At 51.6% G+C, this 19,427-nt stretch overlaps 1 protein-coding gene across 6 annotated transcripts in view; it reads right to left on the reverse strand.

Annotated features, from left to right (window-relative positions):
* exd (PBX homeobox extradenticle) overlaps window positions 1-19,427 on the reverse strand; it is a 473,641-nt gene that overhangs the window by 128,993 nt on the left and 325,221 nt on the right. For 5 of the 6 annotated variants that reach the window (XR_011509485.1, XR_011509484.1, XM_070528606.1 and 2 more), the window contains exons 5-7: window positions 10,674-10,809; window positions 7,366-7,456; window positions 3,436-3,465 (exon numbers count right to left, since the gene is read on the reverse strand). Coding sequence is in view for 4 of the 6 variants with exons in the window: in XM_070528606.1 (XP_070384707.1) it covers window positions 3,436-3,465; window positions 7,366-7,456; window positions 10,674-10,809 (257 nt within the window). In the remaining 2 variants the exon portion in view is untranslated. The remainder of the gene's footprint in view (window positions 1-3,435; window positions 3,466-7,365; window positions 7,457-10,673; window positions 10,810-19,427) is intronic. The other variant, XM_070528608.1, reaches the window with a different exon arrangement.

Here is a 19,427-nt window from a genome sequence, read left to right on the forward strand (position 1 = left end):
TAATAGAATGGCTCGGTTCACCGTGAAGACGCAAGCTTCTACGAACTGAAACATTGGGCACGTGGCGAATAGGGGCCCACCGAGGCTGTACAAGATCACGTGTGAAATAAAGCTCGAACGTCTTTTAAGAGAAAGGGTGGATATATAAAACAACAACAACAGCAAACAAACAAAACACGCAGCTATAATAATCGATCGCAGAGTGCGCAACAATGCACCCTTATTGAGGTTCAACAGTATAGGCTGGAGGGAGTGTGCGTGCCTTGCCAAATGGAGCGCAATCGACTCGAAGCCGCATTTCGACCAGCGCACTCAGCTCCCTCTCCCCTCGGGCGTTCCCGCAGCAACTCGGAGGCATCGAGCGACCGCAGGCACACGCGGGCCCGCGCTTGACCTCCCCGCAGTAAGGCTGGCGGGGAAAGCTGTGGCTTTAATAGACGTAGCGTCAGGGCTAATTAGCATCCCGAAGCCGCCGCGAGGCACAGGGCATAGACAGCCCACCGTGGTCAGCAAAACACACTCGGAGATCGACACAAGTAGTGAGAGAGGGAGATAATATCCGAAGAGTCTCTACGGGGAATCGCCGCTGCCACCACTGGTCAGTGGGGCCTCCCTAAAGCGAAGTATGCCGCACTAGAAGTTCACTCTAGTAGCTTATTGTTTTGCAGGCGCCGACTGCGCAAGGAATTGGGTGCCGAACTCGGAAGATAGGGGGAGCTGTAAATGTGGTCTCGCGACCTGCTTCATACGCCCGGCGGAATGAGGCTGGTCACGGGCGCAGCTTTTGTTGAATAAGCACAGGGCTCATTCGGGACAAAACACGGAACACACGATGGCGATGACACGCAAAAAAAGTCGAGCATACACAAGATTAGTGTATAGGAGTGCCTCGGTGTACCTAACTGAAGCTGCACATAATGGTGCAGAGCTCAGTGCGAGTCAATGCTTAGTAGCTCGGTGTTGCGAACGGACCACGATAGTGCACAACCGGTGCCAATTAAGGGGCAAGTCGATATTAGTGTTTAATGCGAGGTTGAGCAGAGCCGATGTAAGCTTGCTGCCAGTGAAATTCGCAACGAGGATAGTGACAAACTTGCAATATTTTCAAGCTTTCCAATGAAGAAAAGCTCGCGAGAAAAGCGCGTAGCGGACAAAGGAAACGAAGCAATAGGATCGAAACTGAGCAACGTATTTCAAGCGTTCCGTACATCCACGCAAAAAGCGACCAATCTTGAGAGCCTGCCTGTGCTGAGCAGGAAGACGAGACGGTGGAAGACAGAAAAAATGAAGAAAAAAAAAGCGAAACGAAAATTGCCGAAGAAGTACTGCGCACTGTGGCTATCGGGAGAAAGGGCGCATGCCTGTCAAGTTGCGGCTGATCACGTCGGACAGAAACTTCTGGAATGACAAGTTAATACTGACAAAGAAGGCGCTTCGCGAAAACTACGCAGATGAAAGCAGTAGTTCACTTCAAGATTTGCGAAATCTAAAGGAAAGAATCTAACACTATGCGAAGAAGTAAATTGGTTCGCAAAGACTTCCTCCTCTTGGTAGCAACAGCGGAGCACTTGCCTATATTTTGCACTCTTAGAAAGTGCGCACACCGTGAGAGTCTCAAAAGAAAAAAAAAAACGGCGCCATCTCTCGCACCCCGACAGCCTCCTTCTGCGCGTTTTTCACTTCATTCCCAGCCAGGTACACTATACAGTACAGCCGAGCGACTTTCGTACACTCGGAACAGGCGCACGTAGCCGCAAATACATAGAGCGAGCAGGGTTGCCCCAGCATACAAACGAAGAATGCCATTCATGGGAGAACTACGGTGAAGTCAAATTTCGACCGGTCTCCTTACTTTATTTTCTGAGCTTCAAGAACGCATAATATTACTAACAAGAAAAAAGAAGTCTACCTAGCGTCACTTTAGTCACCTAACGCTTATATGCTCCTTTCTACGTTGCGAGGGAAAAAAAAAAAAAACTGGCAACGAAAACGAGTGGGCAGGGGCTTGCCCGTAGGCGACAAGGGCGTAGGGGCGGCAATTCGATGAGACACGTGTCTTTCGCCTGAGAAATTGCATTGCTGAGAGGCAGGGTCCTCCTGCTTGCGGGGACGGCATGTTTCTTTTGCAGCCTTCCAGGCGGCAGGGTGGATGAGGGAGAAAAATAAATCCTGCACAACTGGACGCGCAGACTATGACCGAGAGTAGGACACATATTGCTGCACAGAAACATGCGCAATAAAGAAGAAGAAGAAAAAAATAAATAAATATAGAGTTCCTAGAACTGTCAGCCATACACTGAGGCCGCTATGAATGCAGGAACGGACCACTGAAGATTCCAGCAAAGAAGGCCTGTCCGGTCTCATCACATCAGAACCCGCGCCTCCACAAAGCAGAAAACGACAAAGCGCGCTAGCCAGCCGCACAAACGTGCGAGCCACTCCAGTCGTCGAGCCGGGGGGAGGGGGGGGGGGGGTGTTATCGCCAGCCGGCATGCGGGGCGGCGCTTTCGCACCCGACACTTCTCAGTCAGACTGGCCGGCGAGGGTTTGAAGCAACAAGCGGATGGGCGTAACACAAAGTGCGACAACTGCAAAGTCGGTACGGTCTCGTGCTTGTACGCGGAGTTCACGACGAGACGTAACGGAGGCGAATAGCACGAAACATGTTGAAGCCTATAATTACAGGGCGGTCAGAAAGCCCGTCCACAAATGGCGGCCACGTACGGAGGCTCACACCATACTGAGCATCGGAACAGCTTGCATCATGCGAATCACCGCAACGAGCGCTAAACTCTAATCGAGATATGTCGGCTCCGTTAATGAGCATTTGTAGTCTAGTACAAGAGACGACAACAGCTAGCCACTGTTACTATTACGCCGCGTCCTTCGCTCAAATGCATCAGAGTAAACGCAATCCGAACAGATTTCACACGCAGTGCCCAAGAGTGGTGACAGCCGTTTCCATTAAAAGGCAATCGTGAACAGTTAGCGTAAGGCCGCCTGGATATGATGAGTACCACAAATGGTGCGACATCACAGCGATATGGAAAAAAAAGAAGATAAAGAAAGAATGGATTTCTGCAAACGCAAATGCATTGCTTTCGAACTAACGGAATCTTTAGGGAGGTGCGTCTCCTATATCACCCTGGTGCTGGCTTTCTCCACTGCTGTCCATACAACTTAGTCACCAAGGACGAAAAACTCGTTGGACGTTAATTGTTTAAGCATTCCGATAACGTATGGCTGATCCACTCGCTTCCAGGCCATCTCTGAACATACGCTGCCTGCTGCTATACCGTTCTGAGCATGGGATTGTTAACAAACCAAGGGCTGCCTAAAGGACGGATAAATGTCGCCTTTCGAAGAGAGAGGGGAAAAAAAGAGGGAAGGGCGCTGCACTTCCATACGCGTATCACCATGCGCTGTTCCACTTACTATGTCTGTCTGTTTTCTTTTTCGGGAATGCTGAAAAGAGCAAGGGGATCAGAGTCAGGAGCGCTGCACAACGGCTGATTCGCGCAGCACACACTGCTACAATTACGTACGCCGAACACTACAGACGCCCAGGAATTTCGAGCGCAACACACTTGCAACGTGAACGAGAGACAGACAACGCTGTCGGCGCAAAGGTTGGCGTGTGCGGCCGCATCATTGCCGAGTGCAAACGATGCATCTGTCTCTCTCACAGTTAAGGTTTTAGAGAGTTCTGCTGTTCACTACTCGCACAAAGACCACGAACAGGCGACCGTTCGGGAAGCACTACACAGTATCAAATCTGGGATCAGGCTTTCCCCATGAACAATATCCAAGTAGAATTCCTAAGTTGGCTGCGAGGCACCGAGCAAAAAGCGACGCCAGTGATTTGCTCGAAATCGTACGCGGGGCCATATGCGCAGAAGCTGCAGAAAGGCTGCCTGCGATGCGGCGCGAGTGGACTTGTGATCTTATGTGGGGAAAAAAAAAAAAACTGCCTAGAGGGATGCTATCAGCAATTACACGATACACGTGCATAATCTGGGAGTAAGTACGACAAATATTCGGCAAACAACCTTACAGGCATTACTTTTCTTTCTCTTGTACTGTCCAATAATTACCGGGATCAAGAGCGACGAAGCAGCTGTAGCACGAGGAGACAAGTCATCAGGCAGGCGCTCAGAAAGTAGACAAGGCTTGAATAAGTTATCAGCACCAGCGTTAGAAAAGCACTTATAAGCCGTGGTACGGCAAGATTCCAGGTTAAGCTCTCTTGGCAACAAACAGAAAAAGAAAGAGAAAGGAAATCCTGACAACAAAGAAGTACCCCCTACGTGGGAACACCACAATTCAGCTTCCGCTGTAATGCACCGACGTCCCGCTACTGTCCGAGTCGTACAAAACCAAAAATCTTGAAGAACCACGAACCCACCGCAAACCGGAGGACAAGAAGACGCGTTAAAGGAACGAGAAAAAAAAAAAATCCCAGAAATGATATCGATGTGCGCTCTTCGCAAGCCTGAAAAATTTCTCCGCGCACTCTTACTAATCTTGTTTTACGCTACAAGAGGGTGGGACTGGAAAGTGGGGGGTGGGTGGGTGGGGGGAGGGAGCACTTTCGTTTCAGCCGGGAGCGGCGCGCGTACCACCAAAGCTTTGGCAAGCCCAGATAGCGGAGAAACGACTGCGGCTCGCTACGGGTCCGCGTCTTGGAGCAGGGGCGCGTGAACCACGTCGACAAGCATTTGCAAGCGGACCGATAACGAGAACACGGCGCCGCGAGTCAACGCCGAGAGGAAGGGAATGGCCACGCAGCAGTCGTTGGCGCACGCTTCGCTCGCTGTGCACACCGCACAGCGCGTAACGCGCCTCCCCTCCTTCGGCTTCCTCGCCTGAGAGGAGGCTTCCTCGCACACTGCTTTCTGGATCTTTCTTCTTTGCCGCGCCTTCACATCCGTCCCTATAGCAAACACACGAGCCGCTTCTTCGCTTTTTGATGCCGATACCACGCACCTAGACGCAGGACCGCGCGAATTACGCAGCATCCAAATCAGCGCTTCGCTGAACGCGAGCAACGGCGCACCCTGGGGTGGGGAAGGAAACGTAAAACAACAAGGCCAGGGGAGGCAAATACGCGAGAAAAGCACATGTTCGACCCCCATAGCCCATAGGACGTGCACGGCTCTGTGAGCGGGCGCGCACAACTAGGAAAAAAAAAAAAACTTTAGAGAGCCCTAATAAGGGGCATTCATGGATGAAAACAAAAGAGGAGTACCGCTGCTCCCTTGTGCATGCAGACGGGAGAAGCTGGAACGGCAAAACAAAAGGTACAGCCGTTGAAGGGGGAGCAAGGGTGTGTGAGGGGGGGGGGGCGGTGCAGGGAGAAAGAACGCGGTCGGAGGCAAACAAAAGGAACCCGCCGCAAAACAAGCAAGCACACGAACGCGGTGAAAAGCGGCGCCTGCTCCTTATCGGCAAAACAAAAGCCGCGCCGTCGGCCCGAAAACGAACACGCGCGCGCGCGCGTTTTCACCGCATCGAAAACGCGCCTATTGCATACCCCCCCCCCCCCCCCCCCCCCCCTCACCTCAGCTCCCGCAGAAACCTTTTTTTTTTTCTGCCTGTTTTACCCTTAGTCTCCCGGCACGCATTCGGCGGGTGGCTGGGCAGGCATCGGCGCGGCGCCGATGCGCCGTCGAGCACGAGCGAGCGTTCGATGAGCCTCCAAACACATGCATACATTACGGCGCGGCTCAAAGCACCGGCGCCCTCACCCCCCCACCCCCCTTCCTCACGGCTGCCTCCTTTTTACGCGCCACTCCTGGCGTTTTCTTCAAGCACTCCCTACGGCTGAACGCCAAACATGAACGACGAAAATAGATGAAAAAAAAAAGATCCCTCGGACCAATGATCCTGGCAGCAATGGATGCTGCTCGCAAAGACGGAGGGAAGGGAGAGAAACTGAAAGGTTTCGCGAGCACGCGCTCTTTTACAGCGGGCTGCGCGCCCCTGCTTGTTTTTCACGAGCACGGAGAAACGGGGGAGTCGAAGAAGCAGCAGCGCAGAGACGACGTCCGATGCAAGGAGAAAGAAAAGGACGGCTGCCGCTGCTACCGGCGCTATGCCGGGGCGGGAAGTGGCGAAAAATTGCTGGGATAAAGTCTCGGGAGCATCGGCAAATACGGCGCCGCCGAGCCGGTGCCAGCGGCCAACCGATAAGGACGCCCGCGAGGCGCGAATAGGGAAATAGGGACGAGCGAACGCATCCCGCGCGTTCGCGTCGTGCAGCGAAAGGCGGCGAAAGCACAGACCTTGGCGTCGTATGAGGAGGCGCGCGCGCGGTAAATGCTCATCGCGGTCCCCTTTTTCTTGCTCGGTACTTCGTGGCGCCTATCTGCGCCCGACACTGCTCGAATCGGCATGAGCGAGACTCGGCGAAGAGCAACTCGGTAATGCCACATCGCGCTCAGCTATGCCCCGGCAAACGAGTCGAGGCACGTACCAAGTCTTTGAAAAGTGAATGCTCGACACACCAGTCTTGTCTTCTTTTTTTTTCTTTTCTTTTTTTTTAGACGGGGCCATGACACGCGCAACAGAGCCTTATAGAAAGCTTAGCCCACAAATACTCTATTTCGTTTTCTTCGGTGCCACAATAACTCACGCAGCAAATAGAGATAGGGGCCGGGGCTCTCACGTGCATCTCATGGTACGCCTTCTAGCACAGGCTACGGTGCTACTTCGCAGCGGCTGACCGGTATTCTTCACTCAATGAGGCGGCAGCAAAACGTAACACAAGTCACAATTGCTTTGGCTTCTCGTTGCAGTAAATGTTTGATGCCAACGGTACACGTACAGCTGCGAGCGAAAGGATGCAACGAACCACGCGTGTCCAAAAATGAATTTATCGCGGCTCGACGTGAGGCGCCAAATGGGCCATTCACACACCGTTACAAGCCCTTTCACTTTCGTAATGCGAGAAAAGACCACCAGGATAACCTTGTTGCAACACCTGCAAGTTCACATATGGCTCTACTTTTCCTAGACGCTTCACTGCCTTCGCTGCGCACTTAATTATTTAGGTACAAGAGTTATTCGAAGTGCCCTAACGTACAACGGCTATTCGTGGAGTTCAGAATATTCAAACCATTTATAGAAAAAAAAAAGATAACTAGAAGTGAACATTGGAAGCAGGTCGCTGGATAGGACAACTCGCAGCAGACTTCCGTAACACGCTACACGTGGTAAGCAGAGGACGCTTACGGCAGCCTTTTGTTTACCGTGGGGAGCACAACGGCCGGGTCATTGCAATCGCTGTGCCATGCGTCGCTGAAGACACCGAAGGGCCAACGCCGTCCGCATGCACCACTACGACATGGTCAAGCGTGCACTTACCCTTTTTTGCTGCGTAGAGATTGGCCTCTTCTTGCGCTTTCCCTATGTTCTTCTTGTATCGTATCCGCTTGTTGCCGAACCAATTAGACACCTGCACGGATGTCAATCAGGGGAGGGGGGCCGAAGAAGGACAAAGAGAAACGAGAGTACATGTTAAAATCTTGAGACTTCTCTTTAAATGTCTAACGTTCTCTCTAATCACAGTAAAAGGTCTGAAGTGCCTTAAGAGTAGGTGAATTGTGCAAAAAGCCCCTTAGGATAACCTGTGCATTTGTGGGCTGCCTTATGGGAGGCGACGGAGCTGCGTGCCTCACGCACTCTTCGCAGGACCATATTAGAGTACGGCGCGCATGCTGCTGACGAAGGACATCCGGACACCAAATGGCATACAGGCGCAAAAAAAAGAAAAAGAAAAAGAGAAAAAGCCCACATGCGAAATGCAAGGCTTCAGCTAGCAGAGTGCCACTGGCACAAATGGAACCGAACACTGATTGGGCTACAAACAAAAGTGATCACACGGCTACCTATACAAATAATAAATGTGTTAGGTATTTGAAACGCATTCTACGGATACCAAACAGGACACAGCGATCACGCACATACAAACGTACATCGGTTCGAAATCGCACCTCGAGGAATAAATTTTCGCAAGGAATTGCACAGAACTTCTTCCTTGACACGCGCAACTTTGTCCACCTCGGTTCTGAATGAGTTTGGCGAACCACTTGTAGGAAACAAGACATCTTCACTTGGAGGAATATACGCAAGCTCCAACCTATACACGTTTGGCCGCAGCCATAGGAATCAGTGGAGAGGGTTGATTAAGGGAAACTGGAACCCGAAAACTGGGATGCCGGGATGGCGAGCAAGAAAGCAATAAAGAAACGGGGGGGGGGGGGCAAGCCACCTAAATCTAATGAGCCTTATATAGCTACACTGCTTTGGCATGTCTGAGCAGACAATTATCCCCTACCGTTTGCGGCAGCGCTACTGGGGGTTTCGCTGGCTCCCCGTGACGGAGGTGCCAACCTCCTGTGCGAATGAACAGCGAAAAGCAAGAGCCGAGACAGGGGAGCGTGCAGATACAGCTGTCGTCGAGAACACCGCCAGCCGGCGACACTCCGCTCGTTTCCCCGCAGGCAGCCGCGCGTAAAATATGTGCGCACGGCGTCCTTATGCTGATTTCACTCCGCGCGTCCCGACGAGCATGACGCGATGCGGCGTGCGGGCGAAGGCAACGCAGCGTGAACACGAGAACGAACGGGGGAAGAAGCTAGAGAAGCGAGCACCGCCAGAAGCCCCGGCGCTAGCCCGCGTCGCCCCTGCTTCCGTACTTCCATCCTCTTTAATCGGGAGGGGGGGGAGAAGTCGACTCGCCACATTTCCATATTTTAGGAGCGCGAACAGTGCGCCGGAGGTGACGAGGGAGGACATTTTTGCATAAGAACTTATTCATAATCTTCTGCAGCCACCCGCACCTCCCCACAGCCTCCGCAAGCAAGGCATCGCCTCATCTCGGACTCGGTGGCGTAAAATATGTCAGGCGGCGACAAGATAACTGGTTTATCGGCAATTCGACGGGGATTAAGAAGTCGCCGCCATCGCAATCTTATGGCAGAGCGGAGATGAGGGACTTAGAAAGGCGCCCTGCGGTGCTATGAAGAGGAAGTATAACAGCGGGCTCTCGGCGCGGTATACGGGGACGAACGCAATGCATTTTGTTCTCGGCGCATTCACTTGGTCGAAAGAAAGAAGGCGAAAAAAAAAAAAGCTTGAAACGCATCATTCGTAGTAACAAGGGGTTATATAATCACGCAGCGGTACGCTACTACATTATCCGTTATAACACGATAGATGAAGGGTCGAATTACATCGGCTCGCGCAACTTCACGCACCGTGTACTAGTTCGTCGCGGCTCGTTCGGCGTTCACATACTTCAGGTCAAACTCTCCGCTGTGCGAAATTGCAGGCCGTATTTACCGCTCGCTAATATTCCATTCCCCGAGAGAACACTCGCCGTGCCCTACACGCATCGTATGATACCGCAGGGCGGCTACCGCTCGCACGCAGCACGCCGAGCCTGCGCCGAACAGACGCAGGAAGGGGGGAGGGGGCGGCGAGGATGAAAAGAGCACACGACAGTCGCGGGAGGAAACATCCAGGCGCCGCTTCAGAAGCGATTAGGCAAAGAGCGGAGAAGTGCGCGCCGCTTCCTCAATTAGCCCCGCTTAACTACCTTAAACGAGATGCTCCCAAAAGTCCTCCCCAAGGCGCAACGCAAGCTCGGCGCGCTGCCCTCTCCGACGGCGCATGGTAGGATTGCGCCGAGTCGGTTCTCACCCTCCGACCCCGCGCTCTTGCCAATCAGGGAGATGAGAACGCGCGCACATTCGCGCGCGCCCACACCGAGTCTGGGCGCACTTCGGCGGCTCCGACGAGCAAAGCACGCATTCGCGACCCGCCGTATCGCGCCGTTTAATTCCTCGCTCGTTTTGTTGCCGCGCAAAAGGTCGCGAGGGACGAGGATCTTCAGTCGGAGGGACGGGGCTCCGGATAGAATTCTAACTGCCGACCTGCAGCGTCACGCCCCGCTTGTCACCTTTCTGTTGTGCTCCGGCTGCGACGGCGCTGCGCACCGAAGTGGCGGCAATTAGTTCTCCTACTGGGCGTTCCTCGGATGATGCGTTCCGTTCCGGAGCTAGGTTCGTTTTGCGCTTTGAAATGCCGAGGAAGAGGATTCCTACACACTCTAATTGTGTTTCCGAGGATGCTCATAACAGTACGATCGACGAAAATAATGCAAAAGAAAAAAAAAGCGGTACACGTATAACGACTTCAATTAGCAGCGGCGCAGATCCACGCAAGTCGCCAGCTATGTTTCCTATAGAACGCAATGCAGCCTGTCACTTCTCAAAAATACCAACGCAACTAAGGCGCATTCAAACAACAATATTAAGCTGTAAAGGATAATTCGTTGCTTAGAGAGCGCCAAAGGGAGGACGCGAAATTTATATTAGTTATTCTGAACCGCGTCCAATACCGTACAAGCTACTTGCAGAGAAATAACAGCCGCAGCGGACGTGACAGGTATATATCAATCACATTCAGCATGTAGTACGCACATAATGAGCAAACTCTGCATTAGCGTTTTAAAGCAAACCGCAGAAGGAAAACGGCTAACGAAAAATTACCAAAAGACGTTTTTCCAGAGTCATAAGATTTTCGAGTGAAACAGTGGCACTTGAATGTTTGAAAGCGGTGCGCCGTAAACGCGGGACGCCGTCGAGAGCAGCCGAGGGCACACGAACCTGAGAGACAGTGATGCCGCACTTCCTTGCGAGTTCCTCCTTGGCTTCCTCCGACGGGTACGGGTTGCTAAGGTGCGAGTAGAAGTACTCGTTCAGGATCTCCGTCGCCTGCTTGCTGAAGTTCCGCCTCTTCCGCCTGAAATGAGAACACGAGACACCGAAAGTTCAAAGTAAGCTGAACACACTTCGTCGAAGCGAAACGCGGTCATGTACAGTGGTACCGCGCGAGTCATCCAAGTCTATCGCTCCCAACGAGCAACGCTTCCTCCATTTGCATCGATGCGTTCGAACTCGGTTCAAGGAGACCGTCAAGGGTGTCCACACCGAGAATGCCTGTGTCGCTTGGCGACACTCTCCCCCAGCGGGCCAATTCAGAAAGGGAACGAAGAAAACTGGCTTCAAATAATATTCTTACGCGAAAGGAAGAGAGGGGACATTTAGACGAGTAGGTACAGTGCGACAGGAAAAAACCCCGTCCACAGCATCAAGCGAGCACAGTTCCGGCTCTTGCTGATATGAGCCTGGGAACGTTTGCTCAGTCCTGGATTTTTGCAGTGAGCCTTGATGGCTCACGAGAGAGAGAGAGAGAGAGAGAGAGAGAGAGAGAGAGAGAGAGAGAGATGAATAAAGGGAAAGGCAGGGATGCTAACTAGATGGGAATATGCGGTTTGCTACTCTCCCTGCAATGGCAAAGCAGGACAAGGCGGATGAAAAGTAAGAGTGGGGGGGGGGGAGGCGGGGGAATACAACACTGTCAAGGCGAGTGTAGGCGCGGAAACGAAAAACAAACGCGCATGTGTCCTAGTGCATGGTTCCCACAGACAGTTGTTCGAAGGAGGCGCATCATCTAGAGTACACGAAATGGTGGCTCACGCGACTCTTCCGAGCAGATACAATGACAGCGCTGGGCGTCGGGAATTTTCCGCCACAAAAGGCTAGTTGATAAGGGGCTATCTGTCGACGCAATCAAACCACGGGTACAATTTTCACGTTTTCGATGCTATACACAGACTGACTTCCGTTGTTTTAATCAGTTACTCTTAAGCCGACCCTGATAGAACTCGTGATTGGGAAAAACACGAAGGCAAGATGGCGTCTCACAAAATGCCAGCCCTAATAATACCCTTGCTGAAATCGCACTGCATTGTCTTTTTATTTATTATTATTAATTTTTTTAAGCTCAAACGCATGTAACTGCTCTACAGCAGCTTGTACTTTGCGGCCATGTTTATAAGGTGCCAGGGTTCACTTGTTTCCAGATTGTGCACAAACACACCGCGGCAATGAAGAGAGCCTCAACAGGCCACCCTTTTTGTTTATTTCTCCCTTGGCAGACAGAAAAGAGATGGAAAGAAACGGGGGTAGTGGGAGAAAGACATCCACAACGGCGACGCCGACAAGACGTGGACAAATGAGCGCGCGGTGACACGGAGACACCATCAGTCGCCGTCGACACGGGGAAGGAAAGATGCGAGAGATGAAAAAAAAAAAGGGGGGGGGGGACAGAGCAAACGGCACGTGACATCGCGAGCCGCGTGACGACAAGCACTGACTGCCGCACCCTCGACGCTGCCGTGAGCGCTTTGCTAGGCATGGTGGCAAATGGCTAACACTAAATGTAAGAAATAAAAATAAAATAATATTACTAAGGGGGACAAAGAATGTTTCGAAACGCCGACAGCGAAAGAAGCTTCCGGGCATTCGAATATAACGGATCGCACCACGCAGACAAGCCGGCGGCAGAGAAGAAGAAATACGCCCGGCTCAACAGAGCGGCTTATAAAGCATCTTTCCTTGAGGATGCGGAGGATAAACATGCGACGAAAAAGTGGGCTGGGCCGCGCGGCAGCAGAGGGAGGGAGAGAGAGCTGAAGGAGGGTCCGTTATAAATTGCGTGATTATTCTAACGAACTTTAGATTTGCGATCCATTCATTCGGTTGCGTGCTCCCAGGCGTGTAACGCCTCCGAGAACAAAAATAAAGAATAACCAAGAAACAGAAGGAAGCCACGTAGTCGTCACGCTGCCGTTGCCCAAAACGGCGATGAACGGCAGCTCGACTCATCCTGAACTTCTCTGCTCTCTCTCTCTAGGTTCACCCTCATTGCTTATCCGATTTCTTCGCTTTTACTTTCTTTTTCTTCTACACGCCGCCATTTTCGCTTCGCGAGTAACCTTCCAGTTCTCTCCCGTTTCTTGACACGCTTTCCCGACGTCTATCGGCCTTTAAATATCCTTTCATGGCGCTCATTTCCGAGCTTGTCCGTTAAAAAAGGGAGCCCTTCATCTCTCCCGATGCATTTGCCTCACGTACTCCTCCGCAGTTCTTCATTCAGTCCTCGTCTGGTTCAATGCAAGCCTGTAAGTAGCGCGAGAAAACGAATGCTCGCCTCCGCCCACGACGCGACGTTACGCCTGCAGATCACTCAGAAGCAGCGGCGACGGCCTTGCGCCCTCCCTGTACATTTGCTTTTCGCGATGCGGCTACGGACGGTTGCGTCGTTTCAGCACTGCTCATCTGGACTTTTTTTTTTTTTTCAATCTGTATACGCAGATTGGCTTCCTTACTCCGTTTCTTTAATATTGGCTGCAAACAGTCACTGATTGGAGGCCCGATAAGTAACATCTGCAAGATGCAAGGAACAGGGGCGAGAGAGAGAGAGAGAGAGAGAGAGAGAGAGAGAGAGAGAGAGAGAGAGAGAGGGGGTAGGTTCCGTTACATCATTTCACCGACACGCCCATCGCTCTCTACACTTGCTTTTTTTATGCCGTTACAAAAGCGAGATGCGCCATAAACAGCAGCAGAAGCCAATCATTGGCGCAGGCCGCACGATTGGTGGCTGCTGCCATGCAGGAGACGCGAAAGCACGAAGCAACAGCGCATGCAGAGCGCTACGGATGACTTTCAATTCCTCCATGAGGTTCTCTTCTTTGCCGCCGCGCTGCTCTAAGCATTCTCCCTTCCTTTCACCACCGCACCCTCGTTTAAGCGCGGAAGAGCGAGAGCCTGTCTTCCGTCCTCAAATTGCTCGAGAGCCGAGTGAAGAGAGACGCGACATGCAAATGAGCGCCCGAAGATTGAAGCACCAAAATGAAGGCAGTTACCAGAGGAGAATGGGGCACTGATATACTTGATTGGTCTGGAGTGACTAGCACTCCTGTCTGCGAGAAGAAAGCCAAGAAAGAGAGAGAGAAAAGCGGCCAGAGACGATTGGTCTAAGACTTAATATGACGCGGTGGAACAGAGGTACGACAAGGGCAATGGCGAACTTGAGTGGTTTAGCGCGAACTCTGATCCCTGCGATCATGGACGTTCGCAGGTCGAGAGAACTCCAGTGAAACGGTGTTCAAGGAGCATCAAATGCGCCAATTGAGATGACTCTCTACGGTGCTGCTGGCGGAAATGGTGGTACGGCCTCCTTCGCACGGAGGGTTGCACGCGGAAAGATAGAAACAAGCGAACGCGGCAGGTCACAAGGATCGAAGGAAGGAAAGGGGACAGAGAGGAAGCGAATGATGCGGGAGAGACGAGAGGAAGGAGATGAAGATGAAATACCGAAAAAGGGAACCAGCGAGGGAATGCAATCGCTGCTGCTGCACGTTGTGACATTCTCCCTTCATCTCCTGCCTTTAACGCTTTATCAAAAAAGTAAGAAAAGAGGAAATATAACGAGAGAAGGGGGCGCAGGGGTAGCGAGAAGGGAAAGAAATGGCGCAAATTGGCATGGACGTCGCGGGTACAATCTGCCGCCGCCATTGCTGCTGAAAGCATGATCAAGCAACGGCATGCGCGGGACGCGTTACGCAATGCTGCGACAGATACACGAGCAAACTGTTATCCGTGCCGTAGTCTTCATTCTTCCCTTCCTTCTACGTCGTTCCCGGTTCCGTCTCACAAACTCGCGCCACTCAACGGATCAGGAGGTGCCGGTATGACTCAAACGAGACGCGCTCGAACGCAATAGATAAAGGCACCAAGAAAGGAGTCAGCGCGTAGGAGTCGCCCTTCCCCCCTATGGGAATGGGGAACGCTGCCGAAGCGTCGTTACTTAGGTTGACGACTATCTTGCTGCTGCATCCATTCCCGCCTGGGCCTCCATTTCCCAAAAATGCTATTATTTATATTTTTTTGCGCCTCCCGCCGGGGTCCGCGTACGTCGGCGACGGATGTCATCGCAGACAGCAGGCTACGAGGACGCCGCCGTTCAACTTCCCATCCATCACTCTCGCATCCCAATTTTTCTCTCGTCTGCCCTCCCCCTCCCCCTCCGCGAGCTTTCTGTCCTCCTCTGTCGTTCACTAGCGTCATATTTCGTCACTTCGCTGCATTTCGTCCGCAATTCGCCAAATTTGAACCTGCTACCCCTCCTCCCTAATCTTGCTTCCATGTCCCGCTCTGGCGATTAAATGAAACGCGATTCCTCCCTCCTCCTCCTACCCTTTAAATAATTCGTTTTCGTTCAAGAAAGAAAAAAGAAGGAAAGAAAACAAATCGACTAAGAGAGAAAGAGAGAAACGAATAGAAAACGCCCCTGGCAAGTTCTTAGTGAAAAGTTGACCTCCACTGACTGCTTGCTCCCCTGTCATGTCCACATGTACTGTAATAAGCAGAGCTCATTGATACATGTATATTCGACTGTGCGGTAGATCACCGACATTCTTGCGTTATTACGACAAAACCAGAACTTAAGAGAGAAGAGAACAATAGTTTTATTATGACCAGTTTTTTCCTGCGCAGCCTGAACGGAAGCACGCTATAACCCTAGGTGGGCACACACATAGACTTACGAATAACAAGATATACTGATTCAGAAAACTTCCCTCCAGCTGTGTCACAAATAGCCTTAACCCTTAAATATAGTTTACACTATTTGGGGCTTATCTTGTCCCACAATAACCGTCATCTGCCTTTCTTGCGTTTCCATTCTTAAAAACTCAGCGTTGGCTACTTTCCTGACGAGAATGATATGTCACGCTCATAACGCGCACGCTGTTCATGACTTGGAAGTACTGGGCTCCCCGTGTTAGAGAAAGGAAATGCGGGCAAGACAGATCACGATTATTGGTGAGTGGCATAAGGGTGTAATTTTGCTTAAGAGTGTAGGTGCTAAACGGTGAAAAAAAGGAGAATTATTTAGAACTGACTGCAGTGACGACTGAAGGCTACATAAAAGTGCTTGGAATGGCTACTAGCAATTCGAAAGCAATAGCTAAAGTTCCTTTATTTTTATCACTAAAGAACACTTGTGACATGCAGTTCACAGAAAGTGCTCGGGCGGCACAACACCGGCCGTGGTCACGCCCTTGGGAAGTTTTTCATTTGCTGCACATACATACGCAGGGTGAATGCCAACAGCGGCTGCCACTGAAAGGGAGCAGTGGAAGCGTCAGACAGCTCTTTTTGGTTGATCGAAAAAAGAGCAGTTGGAAAAGTACTTTCGCAAAATTGCTAAGCTCTTCATGATAAGCGTGCACAAATACTAAGCTACCTTTGTGTGCGCTTTTTTTTGTTTTTTCTGCCCTTGATTACTTTTACAGATGTTGCTGTACGGAGAGTAATTGAAGTGAAGCGAGTTCGCCGAACGCACTCGTCATAGATAGTGCCACTCAGCAACGAGTGCCCCTATACACGATGTCGCGTGCCGGCCTCCAAATAACGCTAACGCCGTGTGGTGCGACACGCGCTCAAAGCGCCGCAGCGCGCGCCGGAGCCACACAAAACGCGACATCCAGCGACTACACACTCTTTTGTCGACCGTAAAGCGAATCATAGCCCGCGGAGGTGAGAAAGAACCAAGCGGAGCAACGATCATGACGAGCAACACCACGCACTATGCCCGAGGCACCCCAAGGACATCACCCGCTAGAGGTGAAGTCCACTCGGTTTTTACGCCACCAGGGAACGCGCGAGCCACGAAGATGCCGCGGTGTGAAGCGCACAGGCGACATCGCTGAATGACAGTGAATATGCTGCAAGTCAAGCACCATTCAATGAAATTCGGGCTGCGTAACCCAAGTCTCGGAGAACCCGCGTGCGCGTGCATTTGGGAGCGCTACGCTAACAACTGAGTGCAAAACGGGTCAACCGAGTCCAAGCCGTTATTAATTTTTTTTTTCGACAACTGAAACCTCTTCAATCCTCTACAGCGCTCGCCCAAAGGCGCCGAGAAACAAGTTCGCTCTTAGAGGCGACGGCTTACTGCACGGGTCTTCCCGAGCCGCAGAGTGTAAAGCGCAGTCTGAAAGTGGCGTCGTTAATCAGGCGAACACTTGCCCCTCCCCGGTACGTTCCTTTGCGTTGCCGTTTTCTCTTTTTCACCCAGAACCGAACCGCGCGGTCCCCATTAATAACCGGCGAAATCGCACAGGCCGTTCAGCGATATCGTACGCGCGTACGACCTAGAAAGCATATATATATATATATATATATATATATATATATATATATATATTGCAGAATAAAGGGCGACGCAACGCGTCTCAACGTGCAGGCTACGCATGAAAAAAATGCAGCGCCTAGCCGCTACTATCGCCTTTTCAGCGCCATCACGAAAGAAAAGGGGCCCGCTTTAATAAGCGCCGGCGATAAATACTCACCCCCGCCTCGCTTCAAACTCTTAGCTCACCAAGATATGCGCGAACATATTCAACGCAACGGCGAGATTAGGGGAGGCGTAAAGAAAAAATTTTCAAAAATTGGACGCCTAAGTCATGGGCTTAGCAACCACTTTCTACTGGACGCTAATAACAAGTGCTGTTACACAAAAACAGCGAGGGCGAAGAATTAGTATCGGCGCTAGGTCTTCACGATAGCAAACTTGAATGAAAAACTTTGCGATCGCCCAGCGCCTGCATTAGAGGCTGCATCAAACTTCTCTGTATATGCCCTTCCCTTCAGCAGGTTTCTCTCAAGGCTTCCTGCAAACACCGCGCACTTACAGGAAAAATAATATATATAACCAAAAGAAGGATAAAGGGGAGGCTGTGACTAATATCAGCACCAAAATAATAACACAGCCAATGCATATGCCGCAGGTTCACCAAACGCACAAGGGCCGCCAGAACGACGTGCCGGGAGGGCACATTCGCGAAAACATTGTGGCAACACCATGCAGGAGTAAAAAAAAAAAACGGGAAATAAAAATAATATGAAATAAAGATAAGAAGGCGTGCAAGTTTAGAGGCTTGCAACATTAAAACAAAGGCGACCATTCTTTTTCAACTCCCCCCCCCCATCTCGCCCCCTCGCGTTTCTAAGGGTGCGCGAGGCGAGCGGCGCGAGCACTTTTAATTTAATTACGCGAGAGAGACTTTCTCGGGAGTTTATTTATAAATCGCGGCTTAATAAGACACAGCCGTCTCCTGATTTCTCCGCCGCTATACGTAACACTCTCCGCCATACTGCTCTTTTCATCCTTTCAGCCCTAATTTTTATTTCATCACTCATAATTTCTTTCTCACGACCCACTCAGAATATCCTCGCGTGGCTCGGCTTTGCATCCGGAATCATGAGCTTCATGCTAGCGAGCAGAAAGAGAACAGAAGGAGGTAGGGAAAGAAAGAAAAAGAAAACAGTGAACTTTTAATTGTTATTTATTCAGACCGAGACGGGTCCAGCTCCTAGCAGCCTGTCCGAGAGAGAGGCGGCTTCCTGCGCATTTGTATTTGTTTTTTTTTTGCCCCGAAATGCCGGCAGCTGGAGCAGGCTATAGAGAGAGGAGGAGGGCGGGGGAAGGGGGAGTCCAGGCCAGCGCCCAAGCCCCCGCCGTGGCACAAACCATAAACATCAACCCCGCGATAGAGAGTTCTTTCAAGTCAGCCTCCTTGCGCGCTCCGGTTTTGAATTATGGCAGCAGCGGTAGCGTAAGGCCGCTGCCACCGCGCCGCGCTCGCGAGGGCAGAACAGCAGCAGCAGCGATGGCGGCCGCAGAGGCTCACCACTCGCGCTCCTTAATTTGTTTATCAACCCTCTCGAAGAAAAATTGAAGGACCGCCCAAGCCTCACCCCCCTCTGCGCCTCGCGCTTTCTGAGCTCCCCCGCGAAATCCTCTGGACTCCGGCGGTTGCGCGCGCGCAACACACACACGCACACACACACACGCACACACACACACACACACACACACATGCACACACACACAGACACACACACACACACACAGACACACACACACACAAGCGCGTGTATAGCACACTCATCACTGCATGCACACAACGTGCACGCCGCATAATGCCGCGAACTAGCATGAGCGAGCGGGATTTTGTCATTTTTGTTTTCTTTTGACGCGAAGGCTCGCCTTTAAAAAGTTGCCCTGCACGAAAGCAACGCTGAAACAACGGCAACACAAACGAAGATAAGCGAAGAGGCGAAAGCGCAAGAGAAAGAAAAGAGAAAGAAAGGCGGCTTAGTATTTTCGCCTGCACGGTGTGATGCAGGGGTTCGAACCGCGACGCTCACCGCTCAGAGCAGAGAGCCCCCCCTCCGCTCTCGAGTCTCAAGGGGAAGATCCCGAGGGACGCTGCGAATAATAAGAGCGGCTTCCCGCGGACGCTGCGAAGCGCGAACGCATGCTGCAGGGACGAGCGGGGTAGATTTATCACGGCTTATCCTGCAGATAAAAGCCGCGCGGGCACTTTTGCTTTTTTTTCGATGCCAGGCGCTGATGGCCTTTTTCCTTTCGTCTTTTTGTTTACTTTTTCACCATATGCCACTGCCCTGAAAGGCGAACATCGGTCTGTACGGAATTCATTAGAG

This window comes from Dermacentor albipictus, unplaced genomic scaffold (genome assembly GCF_038994185.2).
Source record: "Dermacentor albipictus isolate Rhodes 1998 colony unplaced genomic scaffold, USDA_Dalb.pri_finalv2 scaffold_13, whole genome shotgun sequence".
Lineage (NCBI taxonomy): Eukaryota > Metazoa > Arthropoda > Arachnida > Ixodida > Ixodidae > Dermacentor > Dermacentor albipictus.